Source organism: Candoia aspera, chromosome 1 (assembly GCF_035149785.1).
Source record: "Candoia aspera isolate rCanAsp1 chromosome 1, rCanAsp1.hap2, whole genome shotgun sequence".
NCBI lineage: Eukaryota > Metazoa > Chordata > Lepidosauria > Squamata > Boidae > Candoia > Candoia aspera.
This window is the reverse complement of record NC_086153.1, coordinates 188,817,446-188,835,739: the sequence shown is the minus strand read 5'-3', so window position 1 is coordinate 188,835,739 and position 18,294 is coordinate 188,817,446. Positions and strand designations below refer to the sequence as shown.

The following is an 18,294-nucleotide window of genomic DNA, read 5'->3' as shown; positions in this document are numbered from 1 at the left end:
TGGTCTAGCGGTTAAGGTGCAGGGCTAGAAACCAGGAGACTGAGGGTTCTATTCCCGCATTAGGCAGGAAAGCCGGCTGGGTGACCTTGGGACAGTCCCTCTCTCTCAGCCCAACCCAACTCACAGGGTGGTTGTTGTGGGGAAAATAGGAGGAGGAAGGAGTATTAGCTATGTTCGCCCGCCGCCTTGAGTTATTTATAAAAATAATAAAGGCGGGATAGAAAATATAATAAAAAATAATAAATAAATAAATAAATAAATAAATAAATAATTAATAATAATAATAATAATAATAATAATAATAATAGAAGGAAACACCACTACATTTAATGGGAACAATGCCTAGATAAGGGAGCCTAAGCAAAACTCTAGGAAGGTATTCCCTTGTAAAATATGAAGAGCTAAACTAAGGAAGCCAGCACAAGAGGCCACCATCTTTTGCTCCTAATTACTCTTCATATTTCTAGGTGGAACACTTAAAAGGGGTCTATAGGCATGCTTACATGTCCTTTAAAATTGCCTGTTCTTAATCAGGTTTTCTGGTCACAGACAACTTTGTAAAGTCAAACAGGCTTACAAATCTTTTTTGGATTTTAGCCCTAACTAACCACCTGAGGATTTTAGCCTTAGAAGCAGGTGGAGGTGTGGGACATTGATGCACTGGTGTATTTTTTTTTTCTAGTTCAATTCTTCCCATGTGGCAGCTAAATGCATGAATAGGGCTTGAATAATGTCCAGGAAAACACCAAAATATTTGGGATGATTGAACATCATATTAAGCCATGACATTAACCATGGCTTGTGAACCTAGCCATGGCTTGTGAACCTAGTTCTCACATAATGCCAACCCACAAATCATGGTTTATTAATCCCAATAGCTGAATTCACACTTTGTGTCAGAAGTGACTTTGCCTTAAATAAATATTTAAAAACCACATTATTACTTAGTATGATATGTAAATCCAACTGATATATTTTAGGTACGTGTCTTTTTTCTTTTCTTGTACTGATTTCTTTTGCTCTTTTCTACTTTTAGAGATGTAAACCACCCAGAGCTGCTGGGTGTCAGGTGGCCTCTAAATCCAAATAAATAAATAAAAGTATTAACAGGCAGCATTCACAGCAATTCAAATTAATTGTTTATTATTCAAAAACTTTAATTTGCTTGCTTAAATCTAACTATTGCATGAAAGATCCATTGTTCAAAAGCAATGCCAGTGGAAACCAGTTTCCAAACAGGTAACTCTAGCTGGCTGTAGGGAAATTGTATATGTAGACCTGTCTTGTGTGCACAACTTCAGCAGCCCACCCTTGTCTTTTAGGGACGGACCCAAGCAGTGCTTCCAGAAGGTGTTGCCCCAACGTCTGATCCCTAACATCACTAGCAGGGGCTTGGGAGCATCCCCTGTCTGTCACCTGGGTCAAAGCACTGAGCCTCCTGAACCATCAGCTGGGTAATGTCAGCCATTGGATGTAATGATTGTATATGTAATGATGGGGAGGGGCATTCTTTAGATTGTAATGTGCTTCCCACACTCCAAAGGCAATAAGCTGGCCCTACTGTGTTTGAAGGACCACCTTAAGCCCTGCTCAGACTACACCCCTGACTCAGTATAAGGTTTCTTTCCTAGGCTGAGCTGCTTAAGAATATGGTGACTCTCCTCCTCCCAATCAAACAGCTAATTTCTGCTTTGAAGGCTCTGCATGTGCAGTCTGGGTTGTAAGTGTCCATGTGGGCTGAAGCTGTTAAATACAGTAAGGCCTGGATTTCTGCTTCCCACTGGACTGTGACTGCAGCTTGGTTTAAACTTCAGTATATGCTTAAGCAAGTTATTATGAAACTATGACACCCAGCAAGGTGAACCCCGGGATGAATAATTTAGCTGCTGATTTACTGGATTTTAGATTAAGAATACAATGTAAAACAATTACAAATATATACACTGTGCCTCACACTAGGAATAAGTTGGCCTACTTGTTTTTCTTATATTAACAGGGGAAGAAAAGAAGCTGAGTATTTGTTGCTGCTGTTTCTGAAAACAATTTTATCTTTTTTGTCACCCTGAAGTATTTATGACCAGCTTCTGTCCAGGGTGAAATTTTATAGCCGCATTAAAATCACCTGAGGAGAATGGAGTTGATGGATTTGTTGACAGGAGAGCAATCATTGTGAAATTTGCTGCCCTGATGGTATAATTCTATAGTTTGGGGGAGGGGGGAATTCATTCTTGGTTGACTGTCCTGGCTCACAAACATCTAAACTGTCCTTACCTTGAATGAGCAGTTCGGCTGTTGAAGTGGCTCGTCCCACGCTATTAGTGGCATTTACTGAATAGGTTCCGGAGTCTTCAGGGTAAGCTTCTGCAATTATTAAACTGTAGAGGTCTCCTTCATGTAAAATTTGAAAATCGGGGGAGCTTTGAATTTCTGCTCCATCCCGATAGAACTTCACCACAGGTGTAGGGATTCCAGTCACTCTCACATCAAGTCGAACTTGAGTTCCTTGTCTAGTTGTCATGCTCTGTAGTCGTTGTGAAAAGTTGGGTGGCGCTGTTTCGGCTGTAATTTAGAGAAAGCGGGGGGAAGAGGAAGAGGAATGTATAAGCAAGAACACCCATGAGGAACATCATGGATAACACATAAGCTGCTGTACGGGTATAATGGGTGCATATTAAATGTTCTAGGAAGGGAAATCTCAATTTTTAATTTTCACTTGAAAATTGTAGTACAATATGCTTCTTAAAAAATTAAAAAGTCTACATATGATTGCTCTTATTAATTGGAATAATATGGCTAAAAGTGTGTTCTAGAGAGCACTTCAAGTTGTTTGACCATCACATCCATCTTCTCCATGCTTGCCTACTCCAGTTACTCTGGACAACAACTTTAATTATCCCATGCTGGATGGGGTTGATAGTGGATGTAGCCCAACATGTCTGGACAGTGCAAGCTTATGGATGGCCAGCTAGTGCAAAAGTATCCCTTTAGTAGGATTAGAAAGAAAGGAATTATTTGCATTTCTTTCTGTTCTATATTTCCACTCAAACAAAATCTCTAGCTGAAAGGATGCCTTTTAGTTGTAGGGAGCTTGTTTGAAAAGGCACTTGTTTGAAAAGGGTGCAGTTATGACACAAAATGAGCAAGGGCAATGACATGAAGGGGCCTTGGATGGATCCAGGATTTCCAGACCTTTTTCTAGAAGTTGGAGGCATATAGGGTTCTTTTTAAAATGTTTTGAGATTCTTCTAAAGTTTTCACAACACTTTTACTGTATTCCCTGGCTGAAAAAAGCAGAAAACTGAACCATAAATTTTTAGTTGCAAACTCTGCCTCTGAAAATTGACAGAGGATTTCCACTGACAGAGAGGCTGCAACCCAAAAGCTTTTGGGAGCCACATGCAAGTTGTCCATAATTCTGAAATTATGCGGCAGGATTTAAAAGAGACACACAGAAGTAAGGCTTTCTCTGCTCAGGTTGTAAAGACACTTTCCCCTGAAATAACAGGAGGTAGCCAGATGCAAAATCTGTATAGGTGTACCCCACAGAATTTTCTTTTAAAAAAAATCAAGACAAAGCATAGTGTGGACATAAAAGCTTGATCGTTGAGATTGCTTTTATATGGGTTCTTGAGAAGTATGTGTAACTCAGTCTTCATATGCACTACTTTTGACTGATCTTTATTTACACTTAAATATGTTAGGATTGAGGGCTATGTTACATTTTAAGAATCCTAATAAGTAGTCATCTTTGAATATATCATAGAATCTGAAAGGGGGGGAATGTTGTTTAAAGCCATGATCACTTAATACTTTTTTCAATTCGGCTTTCATCTTTATAGATTCTGTTCACCCAGCTCTAAGATGAAAGATGGAAAGTGCCAACCAGGGCTAGTTCTCTAATCACAACTTACCGGTGACAAGTAGTTCCGCGGTACTTGTAGCTTGTCCAGATCCATTGGTGGCTTGTAGGGTATATCTTCCACTGTTATCTGCGGTCACGGTGGGGATCACAAGTTTAGCGCGGCCATTGCTAAATGAGATCTGCACACCGGGCAGAGTTGCAGCGGAAATAACCTGGCCATCCCGATACCAGCTCACCTCAGGAACTGGGAAACCTTGAGGAGGGCAGTGAAGGAAAGAGGAGTGTTCAGAAGGTCCCATTGCCATCAGTCCTAAAATACTCCCTGTTCTTGCTGGTAAGTTGTTAAAGGGCTGCATCAAAGGCTTCAATAATTGGGATAGGACAAAGGAAACTGCAGGGCACTGGGGAAAATCTAAGCTTACTACAACCCAACTCCAAAAAATAGGATAAGGCTGAATCTATTTTATGTTACAGCTGAAAGATGATATTATCAGATTCTTCAGTAACGTTCTGATCTGCTTTGTTTAGGATATAGTTATCCTGCTATTCCTCAATATCTGACACAAAGACACATTTATACTTTTAGGTGGTATTATCAAAGAAAGACTATATTTTAAATGCCTGATGCTTGAGAAGGAAAGATATGTAGGTGCAACGATAAAAGAAACACTTCTTGTGATTTAGGAGGTCAGATTTCAAGAGATAAAAATGTCCATAGAGTTTTGGTGCATTACGATAACCAGGTACTGAATCATTGTCAAATCTGTCCAACTTAATGAGTAACTTGGGGGAACAAGAGATTTACAACATCTTGCTATATGAGTTAGTGTTACCATAAGATTGCAATGTTCGGAAGTTTGGACTGAAAACAGAAGCATGAGAGACTCAGTCCTTTCACACATCATGCTAAACTGCATTTTGTTTGCTTTTGGTAACGATGTGTAAGCCTAACTATTATGGGTTAGAATTATGTACAAATGCAATCACAATTTCAGAAATGGGACGTCTCACTGTAATGCATAAGGGACAGGAAAACATTAACTTAGTTGTTTACTAATTTCACTGTCCTATCTAGCCCAGTTAATGTGGTGGAGGGATTTGACTTTGAGAGATACAAGGAGCAGTATGATTAAATGCAAAGTCTGAAGCAGTGCTTCTCAACCTTAGCTTGAAGATATCTGGACTTCAACTCCCAGAATTCACCAGCCAGCATGCTGGCAGGGGAATTCTGGGAATTGAAGTCTAGGTATCTTTAAGTTGCTAAGGTTGAGAAACTCTGGTCTAAAGGATGTTTAAGATGGGGCAATGAGCCAACTAGAGAAGGAGACAGGTTAAAATCTTTCCTGTCAGACTGCTGTCTCATAGTCTCAGTCCCATAGTTCTACACTCAGAGATTTCCCTTGCTTTGGTCTTCTCTCAGAATGGGAATAGAGAGCATGTCAAGAAATAGTGCCACTGTTTGGAAATCATGATTACCAAGATGGGGGGCAAGGAAGCATTTTTGCATATCTGGTGCAATGTTCTATTGAATGTATCAGTTTGTATAAAAAAAGGAGTAAACAGAACAAAATACTATATTTAGAGGATTTACAGTAAGGACAGAGGGCTGCCTTTGATTTGTTTGAAATCTAGTGCTAGAGGCAGATTATATATGCATAGATAAAGAGTGTGTGTATGAATGTATATATGTGTATGTGTGTATGTATGTGTATACATACACACAAACACACACACACACACCCCTTATGTATTTCCTCTACTGAATTGTTATGGATTCCTCCGTTGAACTGGACATCATTCAGCTGGGGGAACAGTATTTGGGCAAAAAGGCTACTTAGAAGTAAGGAAACCTGCAGAAAGGCTTGGCACCTTTAACTACATGCAAGGACTTTTTAAAGACTTTGAGAAGCCTGGAACAGAATGTTTACTTGAGCCACTTTCCTACTTAATTCCCACAACATTCTACATTTTCTTTGCCTACCAGAGGAATCAATGAAGAAACATCAGGAGTGGGATGGTAAATCCCAAACACTGACATAATTCTTGGAATTTTAAGTGATCCTTGTATATTTGCTAATGAGTTTGAAAGCCTTGATTGGCAAAAATTGATTCAACTTACCATTTCAAAGTCTGAACTAACCTTTGGATATAACCAGGACAATTGATTGTTTTTTAAAAATGTATCTTTTAAAATTAGTGGTAGACAAGATTGCTCCTGCAACTACAGCAAGTGGAGCATGACTAAATGAGTGTTATCCTTTCTCTGATATCTTATCATTCCCAGCTCAGAATAAATAATTGAAGTTAAATATGATTCAGAGAAGGAGGCCAAACAGCTGGGATTTCAAAGTAAGCTCTGTAGTAGAGACCTTTCTAGAGGAAGTGAGTCCTGCTTGATTGCTCATACACATAACTTAAATTCTGCACATTGTTCAATGTATCATGACAAAAGCCTGATTAATATGTATATTGTTTTTCCTGCTTGGTGAAAATAGATGTATTGTCAGCAGTTAAGTCAAATGTGCATATGATGTACTGCTGGTATATGTTCTGAATAAGGGAATATTTTCATATTGTATTCAGTTCCTATAATATGGCTCTTAACTTAGAAATATGTGGGCTGCTATAAAGTACAGTATGATCTCATTAGCCTGTCAATAATTGCTCCACATCTAAAATAGTCATGCTACCAGTGGCATCTGAGGGGAAAGGGGGCAAGATGATGGTTGTGGCATCACAATCAAAGCTCTTTGTAAGCACATGCAATGTCGATGCGCATATAAAAGAAGTGGGACTTTTACACTGATGCCACAACCACCATAGCTGCATGCTACAATTCTGACATAAGCTGGGAAACATTATATACAGTATATATAGGCTTACGATTTGGGACGTTTCAAAAATTAATGCTAGCTTAAGATTTTAGAGATTCAGAAACTAAACTCCTATTCGTGATTAACATTATTGTTGTGATCCACAAGCTAATCCTGAGTTTGAAGAACACCCATAGGTTCCACTTGGCCTCCATTTGGTCTGCCATGTCTGGGCTGTAAATATCTAGAGGGCCACTAGATGGTAAAAGAATTTGTATTTCTATGCTTCCATCTATTGGCTGCCTGGATTTTGCAGTCCGGATATGCTAATTTTAGTCTTAGACAGTCTTAGAAAATAAAATATGATGACTGTAGCCCAATGATTTTTTCTGTAAAATGCCCTGCTATCCAGAAAAAAAAGGGGGAAAGGTAAGTGGGGAGTTAATAGTGAGTAGGGAATAACCTCAACAATTTGACTTCTGGTAAATTGAAGTTTGGAGCATGGCCATGCCCAGGGTAGGGCCATTTTGTGAACACCATTTTCTTGGAGCACCCGTGATATGCTGCCAAAGTGTAAAATGTGTCCGTTGACTCCAAAATTCTAGGGATCCCTGAGCTAACCCAACATATTGCTGATTTCCCAGTCTTCAAATTGATACAGATCTAGAACACGAAGAGCCCAGTTCCTCTCTTCCCCTGAAGAGACATTCTTTTCTTTTACCCATTACCTGTCTAATGGAGTCCCACCCCATGTGTTCTTCAGCTATCTGAGGCACTAGAAAGGCTGCCCCCTTAACCATGCTTTTGGAGATATCAGCAACAGGAAAGAAAACAATAACCATAAAAACATATGGAAGCCTCACCACTAATATGAGCCTCAAAGGTTGCGGCACTACCCTCCAGTGCCACAACACTTTGTAACGGCTGTGTAAATGTTGGCGCCTTTGTGGTCATCTTTACAGGCACTCTGGAAAGAAAGACAGACATAAAAATGGTAGGTGAGAAAACAATCTGTGGAAAGCCACAGGCATAAAAAGGCAACATAAGTATGAGGTGTTATAGAGGGATTTGTTCTAATTAGATTAGACCTTTGGCTCTTGAATGGGTTAATTTTCTAAAGGTGGCATTTATTGAAAATTACATAATTAAATTATTTTTCTATATCATTTACCCAACTGATTAATACAGTCATAACAAAGAACCAACAGATGATCAAAGAGAACACTTGTGCCACTTAAGAGCTTACTTTTTGATGCTGAATTTGCCATGCCTTTATATATAACCATTTCTTCCCAAATGGAATTGGAAAAAAAATTCTTTACAACCCAAAAACTGTTTGAAAATTGTAATTTATTTTATTTTCCTACTAAATGAAAACATAGTACTTTAAAAAAGTGAGTTGTTTTCTAAAATAAATTATTTGAAATGTTTCCCTTAATGCGAAAAATGTTTTTGGTAAGAGGAAGCTAATATAGGAAAAAAAAGAAAAAGAGAATGCAAAAATATAAGCAGGGCAGTTGAATCTAGGATAGGAGAGAAGGCCAAGTCTGAAATGTGAGCTTGGCTATAAGATATCAACTGACATTGATGGTTTGAACAACTGCAGGAAGGTACAAAATCTGTAAAACTATACTTTGCCCAATACAATATTTGTTGCTCTAACACAATGTCCTCATTCTCTTGTAAACCACAGGAAGAGTACACATTCAAACAAGAATAACTTACTTTATTGCAAGATGTTTCTTAATATGGATGCCTATCAATGTAAAATCAATTTATTCTGTTATATCAACTGAGTACTTAATGTTAACTTGATATTTATGGTAATTTACCATACAGGACTGGACAGAGTCACAAGGTGTTATGACAACCAAAAATAGGATTCCAGTAATGTAAGTGATTTATGTGAGGCCTATTTTGCTTGGTCACCTTAAAAAAATTGCTATGGTTTTAAGTTTGAATAATGGAACAATCATAGCATAAGATGAAGAGAGAGAGAGAGAGAACATGCTAATAGGTTGTCTTATTAAAGCATAATATACTCAATTTAGCCATCCCTCTTTTTAAAGTTACTAGCTCCAGATTTTTGTAGTGAAATGTTTTACATAAATGTATTTCAGTTAAACTAGGCCAGACTATAAATATTATCTACTTTCATCCAAATTAATTATAGCCATAAATTCCAGCTAAAAAAAATGATACCACACACCATCCCTTCTAAATTGTTAGATGAGTTCAGTATTGTGGATGTTTCAGTCATCATTTTTTTCCAGCTTCCACAACGGATGAGGAAAGTCTCCTGTTATTCAGTTGTGATCTTATATGGCTTTTGTATTACTAGTATTTCAAAGGTATGCCTCTGAAATGTCACATTCCCAAAATAACCATTCCAGGTTTGAGTGACAGAAGGCAAGTGGTCCAGAGCTGCGATGTAATGGATATTCCAGCAGCTGATTCCCTTAAAAAGTCATCAGTGCCTAGCCACGACTATGTGGCTTTATCAGAGCTATTCTGGGAACGTCTTGGTTTATCTGCAAGTAATATAACCTTCAACACTCTTTGGAAGGATTAAAAGTTAACCCAACGTTTGAAATAACTTTTCACCCTCAAGCACATTTTAAGGAACAATAGCCATCTATTGCAAAGACCTAAGAGTTCACAAACAGCCAGGCATCATTTTGTTCATGGGAAAAGTGCATTCCCCAAAACAAATCCTACGAAGAGCTGCAGACTTTTCTCCCTCTTCCCCCCGCACACACACCCCCCCGATGCACCTCCACATATGCATCCCCTCATATGGATACAGGGCTGTACTTAAAATAATTAAAGAAACGTGCCCCAGAGCTTACTTGACAGAGAGATACCACTCAATTCTTGCAGACATGCTACTAACCTGATTTCACAAGAGTGCCTAAGTGGAGCGGGCTAAGCCCAAACGGAAGTTTCTGGAACGACGTCCTTATCCAGAGGATGATTTTAAACAATCCCAACATGAGAATGGTTGAGCCTCTAGCCCTAAAAACAAAACTACACAGTCGAAACGGTGTAGTTTTGTTTTCGTTGCAATCCCTACACCCGAGGCGAGGCTGGGAATGCACGACTGCTCAGAAGGGCAAACATGGTGGTTTGGCTTTTTATACTCCAGATCTGCTGACAGGTCTGCCTCCGTCACTTCAACATCACTTCTCATTGGCTTTTGAAAAGGAAGGCCTTGGGAGAGAGGGATCCACTTGAAGCAACAGGGCCACCTGTTTGCCTGATTGACAAGTCTAATTTTGGCCATGCTGAAGACAGAGCAACCAGCCTGTTTAGCAACTCTAGTTGTGGGGGAGCCAACCATTGTTTCAGACACTCCTAAGCAATTCAGGCCTTCAGGATAATAAGAGAATGGCAGAGTGTAGAGAGAGACGTCAATACTTAACCAAGAAAAGTCCATTCCATAATCACCGTATAGTCAGCCCTCTTACTGCCACTCAACCAGTAGCATGGCGGGGAACAAATAGCTATCAAATGCCATTGCCCAATACCACTGTTCATGCCACCTGGCCTTTGTTATTGTGGCAGGATATAGAGTTTCATCCAAGCAAGGGTCCTTGTGCTTCTTTAATGTCCAAAATATCACTGCAATGACTTGACAAAACTATACCCTAAATCAGAACAGACGATTTTGTATTTGTTCAGGTAATCTGAAGTGACACTAGTAACTGTAGGCTGAGCTCAGCCTAAATATATGAATTCATAATGGTAGTGGCTGTGGAGGGGGAACAGGGTACAACCAGCTCCATGCTTCGTGTAGTATCAAAATAAAGGTGAAGAGATGGATTTGGAACCGTCGGAGGCTCCTTTGCACAGAAGAGTGTGGAAAAGAGACCCATTCGCTCCATTCCTCTTGTGTAACGCACACCTTGATGTTCAATAAAACCTTCCAGCCTAGCATCAGAAGGGCAGAAAGGGGAAAGCATCCCCTGGATCCAGAGCAGTTTGTCCTCGTGCATATAGTATTTGCTGAGCAAAAATATTTCAGTAGTTTCATAATGCCAGATTTTAAAGCTGCACCCCACCTGGAAACCTTATATTCTTCGTTCTTATATTTCAGATTAAACACCTTCACTTTGATTGGTAACAGTTATTCAATATTTACTGTAAACCACCCAGAGTCCCTTTCCGGGGAGATGGGCGGTGATAAATTTGATAAATAAATAAAAAATAAAATAAAATAAAATATTGGCCTAAAATGTTTAAAAGATCAGTTGAATAAGTCAAATGATGAACCAGTGGTGTGGGTTTCTTAAAGGAAGACCCAAAGCTATAATCTGCTGCTCCAAGGAAAAGCACGTATTCTGAGAGTAGACCCGTCTCTCAGGGTGTGCAAGAAAAGCAGGCAGAGAGGCACATGGCCAGGCTTTCTTCCACAGTTCTGTTGTTTGCAAGTTTACATTAAATTTGCATGTGCTGATATGTATGTATATACTGTATGCACATTGATCCCTCCTATAATATAAACAGACTTCTTACTATTATTTAAACACAGTATACTGTATGTACCCATGGTGGGGAGGGTTGTGCAAAGGTGTCCCTGCTCAGCCTTCTGCCCAGTGTTTGCTGATAGGCAGCTTCAAGACCTTTAGCTTTCCCAACTAGAATGGTATTATCTTTACACTAGATGTGGCCTGCAGAAGGAAATCTTCAACAGTTTCTCAACAGCTGGAGTCAGCATCACAATTCTTTCTTTTCCTCCCTCCCTCCTTCCCTTCCTTCCCCATGCAAGTTTAAAAAATTGTTGGTCTCACAGTCAGCCAGATGTTTAGACTGGATTTGGCATTTTTGTCCACCTAAAAAGCCCTTCCCAAGGACCTGGGATAGGCAGATGTTGTTTAACAATATTAAAGGTATTGTCACAGGATATAAGCTTTCAAGTAAAGCTGCCTTTTGCAACAAGTTTAATAAATTATTATTAGTAGTAGTAGTAGTAGTAGTATTTGCTGCCACTCTGACAGTTGCAATAACCATGTCGGAGCCCACTCACCATTTATTTCATGTCTCCCGTAATGCCTCTAACCAAAGCTGGCCTTGTGTTCATCCACAGAGACTCTGTTTCTATCCAAATTTTCTAATGTGCTTCCAAAAAGTTATTGTAAAAATGGGAACTCTTCATTTATATTTGTTTTCTAATTTGCCTTCCTACACTTATTTTTGGTTTTGTGCCTGTCCATGTGACAACGGACATTTTTAAAAATGTGGTCTTCAACAGCAATTAGAAAAAAGTGATAGAACTTTGTTTTTATATAAGATCACTGCAGCAAGACTGTTATATGCTCAAAAATGGAAAGGTTCAATACTACCCACAATGGAGGAATGGCTGGTGAAGATAATGGAACTTGCGAAGATAGCCAAATTAACTTCTTTGATTAGAAAATAAACAATATTTACATTTATGGTTGACAGGAAACTCCTTATAGACTTTTTGCATGAAACAGAACAAAATGCACTTAGAATTTGTGGTTTGGTGATTAGAAAAAAAACCCCTGGATAATAGAAAAAAGTGAGCTTTTTTTAAAATCATAGAGTAAGAGCTTCTTCTTTCTAGTTCTTTTTGTTCTTTCTTTTTGTTCTTTTTCTTCCTTCTTTCTTTCTTTGTTCCTTCTACTCCTTATTAGTTTGTGTTAGTTTTTATGTTCTTTGTAAAACTTTTAATAAAATTTATTTTAAAAATGTAGTCCTCAACCAGTCACACAAGATTGCAGTTTTTGCTTCTGTGTTGTCACTATTACTGTCTTTCTGCTGCCCACGGGACATTCACGACTATTTTATTAGGAAGCAGCTCTGGGGCCACATCCAAGGCTCTGGAGGGGCCCTTGTGAAGCTAGGGGTCTCAGCGTTTCCCCTCCTGGTCTGCATCTTCACATTCTTGAGCAGAACAATATTATTTTTCCCTGTATCCATCTCTGTTTCCACTTCTTTTATCTGCATAATGAACAACTAGTGGCCTGAGAGTTCAGTCCAGCCCTTGGGAATTTTCTACCAGTTCTAGAGAGTTGTGTGTCTCAGTTGTGTGTAACTGCCGCTCACTGTGCTGCACAAGCTGAGAGAGGAACTAGGAATGGACAACGGAAGAGCAAAAGACCCTCTGTCGTATTTTTTACACTAACCCTACCCCACCAGCCACCCCCATTTTTGCTTGGTCCTTTGTTAGCAGTTACCAACCAGGATCAATTTTGCGACAGCTTCAAGCCATGCCAGCTTGGAAATATGGCAGCTACTATAATTAGCTGCTGACTAGGCATCAGACCATGGAGTGTGGATGACAACTGGCAATGACGTAGGACATAAGGAAATGCAGGGGTGTTCAGGGTCAGCTATAGCCCTTTTCTGGTACTCTGTGAATGAAGAACAGCTGGTTCAGGCTTATTATTCAAAAGTGAATTTTCCACACTAAAACTAATTTTATGCCAATTGAAGTGAATATTTGTAGCTCAGGGTTGAACTGTGGAGTCCCTGGTGGTCTCTGAGCCTTGTTGTTTTCTTGCAGACGTTTCATTGCCAGACTAGGCAACATCTTCAGTGTGCACTGATGATGTTGCCTTGTCTGGCAATGAAACGTCTGCAAGAAAACAACAAGGCTCAGAGAGCACCAAGGGCTCCACTAATTTTATGATTACTAGGTAGAGCTATCAAGTCTGTTCTGATGGAACCTTCAGACCATCAGAGTCTGTATGATCTCCACTGCCTTGATAGCAATGGATAATCAAAACCTAAATGAGGGAGTAGTGGATTTATTTGTTATTTTACCTATTTAGTTTTTTTTTTAACTATTATTAGCCAATTTTCCTTCAGCTATTGGCCATCAAAACAATTGCTCCAGATTGGACTGAATTTTTATAGTGATTGGGGATGTTGTGATGAATTGGGAAGATTTTTGTTTCCACAGATTTTCAGCCTCAGGATGCCTTTATGCCACACCCAAATGACTTTCTTTTCCCAGATGTGAAGATCTGCTATCCAAGAAGTAATTGTTGTATCACTTTTGGGTGGAACAAAAAGTGGGCATCTGAGGTGGGAACTTCTGCATGGTCAGATACATCCAGTAAACCCTGGAAGATCAACCTGGGACCACAGCATTGCAGCTTTGAACTGCTTAAAAAATCAATTCTATCTGTTATCAAAATAGCAGAATATAGTAGCATAAGCACTACTATTAGGTTGCTACATACTGTCCACGATGTTTGAAGGGGGGATGTTAATTCTTCCACTTAAAGCCTAAAGACAATACTAGTTCAATCATACCAAACGTTGAGGAATGAAATTCTGTGTTCTGCAGATAAGCTTTCCTATCAAGAGAGAAAGATAGCTTTTTCAATTGACTGCGTGCCCTTTCAAATTATGTTTGAATTCTCTGTGGATCAGTTTTACTAAGCCAGGATTTTTTCACTATAAAAATCTTTACTTTTATGTTTTGAAGTTCAAATTTAATTGAGGAAGTAGTGTCTGACCTTAAAGCTACTGTTTGTATGTATATAGACACTTCTTGATGTATTTGCAATATATATAAAGAAGGAAAAATCAAGCTTACAGCAAGCAAAATATCTGTTTATTGATTGACAAATTACATTTCATTTTTCTTCTCATTATATGGTTACATATCATGTAAATATGAGGTTTCCTTTTATGTTTTGCTTTGAGGAGGAAAAGGATAAAAAGATTAAAAAGCAATCATACAACATATTCTTGAATTTTGTTATAGATACACTAAATCACCCATTTTAATTCTCTACAGGAAATATTAAGCAAACAAACAAAAACCCCAAAACAAAACAAAAATTCTTATGCAGCTTATTTCACCTTTGAAAACCAGCCATGGTTGAGAGACAGAACTCTTTTTCTAGTAGGAATTTCCTGGATTTATCATATCCACACAACTGTAAACTCTGCAGGTTAAAAAAATATATATGCCAGGGAACAACTGGTTCACCAGAAAGCTGGATCAAGTTGCATTCCTCCATAATATAATAATCACCCATTGTTTTGGTGTTACCTTATGGGAGTCTTTCTTCATTAGCTACCCTTAGTTGATCTCAGTCCTTGCCACAGCAAAAGAGAGAACTGTTGACATCATGATGCATTTGCCTAATTTCCTTTATTGCTTTATGTGTATCGTGGCAGCTAAATACTTTCTAGTATGAAGACCATACTGGGTAAAAAATGACCTGGGGATAAGGCAAGGGCAACGAGGATAGGCATTATATTTTGGGTTTATTCTATGAAGAATGGATTTGCGGTTAATGCCCTGCCGATCTGTTCAGTACAGTCTTACTACACACATCAGTGGAAAACTCAAGGTGTCATTTCACAATGTGTCTTTCTGTCTGGCTTATATTAAAGCACAGTCTTTACTAGTGGCCTTGAGCATCTTCTAGTGTCATCCCCCAGCCAACTTTGTATCTATCCTTGTTACTCTTATATCAGCATAATGATTTTTGGTGACGCTAGAAAATGCTCTAAGTCACTAGTGGGGATTCTGTCAAAATTCAGACCAATATAGGGAATAGGGTAGGGCCTTTCTTCTCGAGGAGACACTTATGTAAATTACTTTGTTGTCCAAATATGGTTAAAACAGTGTGTACAATATTAATTGTGATATACTGTGCAATTCTAAAAGATAATTCAGTTACAATACTAGATATTTGCCATTTATTAAAACAAACAAAAAAGCAAATACTATATACATTTCTGTTTTAGTTTTCCTTATACAAGAAAGGGAGGTGGTGATAAAAAATGTAACATTGTTTTTCACAAAACGTTATGCCACAGGATCCTTTAATACAAAGCCCACAAACCTTCCTTTGGTGCTCACCAGCCTCCCCTTGAGAAATGGATATTCTGAGAGTCTATGACTGCCATGGAGGTAATTTTGTGAATGGATCACCTCACTCTCCTTCATGGCACCTCCAAATCTTTAAATTGAGTACCCAGCTTTAAAACTTGAGGGTTGCAGCCCAGTATGTCATTATATGAGATCCTGGCTATATCTCTTTTAGACTGTAATAGAGTATTGTACAAACATATTTTTGGATGTTGAACACAAGAGTATAATCCATCTAAACCATGTTGACAACATAATACAAAGCTCTTTGGAAGACCAATTATAGTATAATATAGTATGATATGCTATATAATTATTGTATAGTATATAATAATTTATGCTATATTTTTCCAGGGTTCTTTTTCCTACAATAACTCGGACTACATCTTCCAACTTCTTCATTTGATGTACCTCCAGGGTAGTTAAAGCTCAGTTTTCCAGTACAACTGGATCACCAAGAGTTGCTACCACCAGGTCTTAATATGTTTCCAGGCCCATAAGAGATCATTCACGGAACTGAGGTTCGAGAGTGCATGAAGTCATCTTTAAAAGTATCACCGCTAAGCAAATTCAGCTTGCCCCCACCTTCTTGGACTAAAGAGGAAGTTTCCAGGGCAGATGGTCTAGCTCACAGGCAGGTTCAAGCCCTGACGATTACATTTTTAGAAACTGAACACGGATTATCACTTTCTGTACGTAGGGGGTATTGAAACCATGTTCATAAATCCATACACAGATATACATGCCCACACTAGCACTTTGTTGGTGTTACATGAATATGAAAACATCACTAGTCCCCACCAATTCTACTTCCATAAGGCTGGGAGTCATTTGAAAGTCATTTAATTCCCACCAGGCTGGTACCACAAGTAGTCGCTGTTCGTATCTGTCAAGAATCATACTATCCTGCTGATTTTTATTTTGTGGCTTTCTGTTCAGCCATGGTCCCCAGACTTGAAACAAGAGAAGCATGAAGGAGCTGGGCAGTGGCAATGGAGGGAACGGGAGAGAAATTTCAGTGGCCAGTGGCAATGGAGGAAACAGAGGTATACAGTAGAAAACATGGAACTAGCTGTCATAAACAGCAGTGGTAAATCTGTATCTGATAAACCACTTTCAACAGTGGGTTCACATGACAAAATGCTTCTCCATGTAATATGCGTCTGCAACAAATGCTATCTATACAAATCAAAAATTCTTTGTGACAAGTCAGTGACCCAGACTAAATAAAACTTATTAAATAAAACCTACAAAACATTGAGGTTTTAACTGATAAATCTCACACAGCAGAAGCAGGCAGGCATTGGGGGAAAGCAATATGTCCTATGGCTCAAGTTCCAGCTCCAGCTCTAGTTCTGGCTCTAGTTCCGGTTCCAGTTCCAGTTCCAGGTCCGGCTCCAGTTCCGGTTCCGGCTCCGGTTCCGGCTCTGGCTCCGGCTCCGGCTCCGGTTCCGGTTCCGGTTCCAGTTCCAGTTCCAATTCTGGCTCTGGCTCTAGTTCCAGGTCTGGCTCCAGTTCCAGCTCTAGCTCTGGCTCCTGATCTGGCTCCGGTTCTGGTTCTGGTTCTGGTTCTGGTTCTGGCTCTAGTTCTGGCTCCGGCTCCGGCTCCGGCTCCGGCTCCGGCTCCGGCTCTGGCTCCGGTTCTGGCTTCGGTATCGCCTCCGGCTCTGACTCTAATTCCGGCTCCGGCTCTAGTTCCGGCTCCAGTTCCAGTCCCAGTTCTAGCTCTGGTTCTAGTTCCAGTTGCAGCTCTAGTTCCATCTCTAGTTGTGGCTCTGGCTCTGATTCCAGCTCTAGTTCTGGCTCTAGTTCTGGCTCAAGTTCCAGCTCTGGCTCTAGTTCTGGCTCTAGTTCTGGTTCCGGTTCTGGTTCCGGTTCCGGCTCCGGCTCCGGCTCCGGCTCTAGTTATAGTTATAGTTATAGCTCTGGCTCTAGTTCCAGTTGCAGCTCTAGTTCCATCTCTAGTTGTGGCTCTGGCTCTGATTCTGGCTCTAGTTCTGGCTCAAGTTCCATCTCCGGCTCTAGTTCCGGTTCCGGTTCCGGTTCCAGTTCCAGGTCCGGCTCCAGGTCCGGCTCCGGTTCCAGCTCCAGCTCCGGCTCCGGCTCTAGTTATAGTTCTAGCTCTGGCTCTAGTTCTAGTTCTAGTTCTAGTTTCTTCACAAAGTCTGGTCGGACCACAAACATATTTAAGAATAAAACATTCAAACACATGAAATCTAATCTGGAACATGAAGTGTCACAGACTAAATACTGATTTCTTTCTTCATTAGTTCTCTGTGAGAAAACAGGGTTGTTAGCCACCCACTGCAAACAGTTTTGGAGGACAAACTTTTTAAAAAATAAACAAGTACAATAAAATCAAGTCCCATATCTTACAACATTTAGAGCTAAGAGTTCTTCATTTGCCAGAAGGTTCCACACCTTCCTATACCCTTCAAGTTTCCCCATTTAAGAAAAGCTGTTCCCTTCCTTTAGGACCCTGAAATGCAGGATCTTCCCTGTGGCAAGACAATATGTCTCCAATGAGCAGACTGTCCACAGTTTGACTTTCAGAGATCAATAATTCTTATTCATCAAAAATTCTGTTGAGTAAACAGCGCCATCCCAACCCCCAATATTGTCCCCTCCTGATATCTGAGATAACCTGAGCAAAATCACAGTCATTGTCCCTCACATTGTCCTGTGTGCAATGTACATGATCACGAGAAGAAGTTCCTTTCCAGATATAACCCCTTCCTTCATAAACCCAACCACTGCAG

The 18,294-nt window shown here is 39.7% G+C and overlaps 1 protein-coding gene across 1 annotated transcript in view; it reads right to left on the bottom strand.

Moving 5' to 3' along the window:
- The window catches only part of TTN (titin), a 286,118-nt gene extending 276,358 nt beyond the window's left edge, over window positions 1-9,760 (bottom strand). The window contains exons 1-4 of the mRNA XM_063305418.1: window positions 9,569-9,760; window positions 7,539-7,642; window positions 3,912-4,115; window positions 2,272-2,559 (exon numbers count right to left, since the gene is read on the bottom strand). Coding sequence (XP_063161488.1) covers window positions 2,272-2,559; window positions 3,912-4,115; window positions 7,539-7,629 — 583 coding nt within the window. The 5' untranslated portion in view covers window positions 7,630-7,642; window positions 9,569-9,760. The remainder of the gene's footprint in view (window positions 1-2,271; window positions 2,560-3,911; window positions 4,116-7,538; window positions 7,643-9,568) is intronic.
- Between the last annotated feature and the right edge of the window lie 8,534 nt (window positions 9,761-18,294).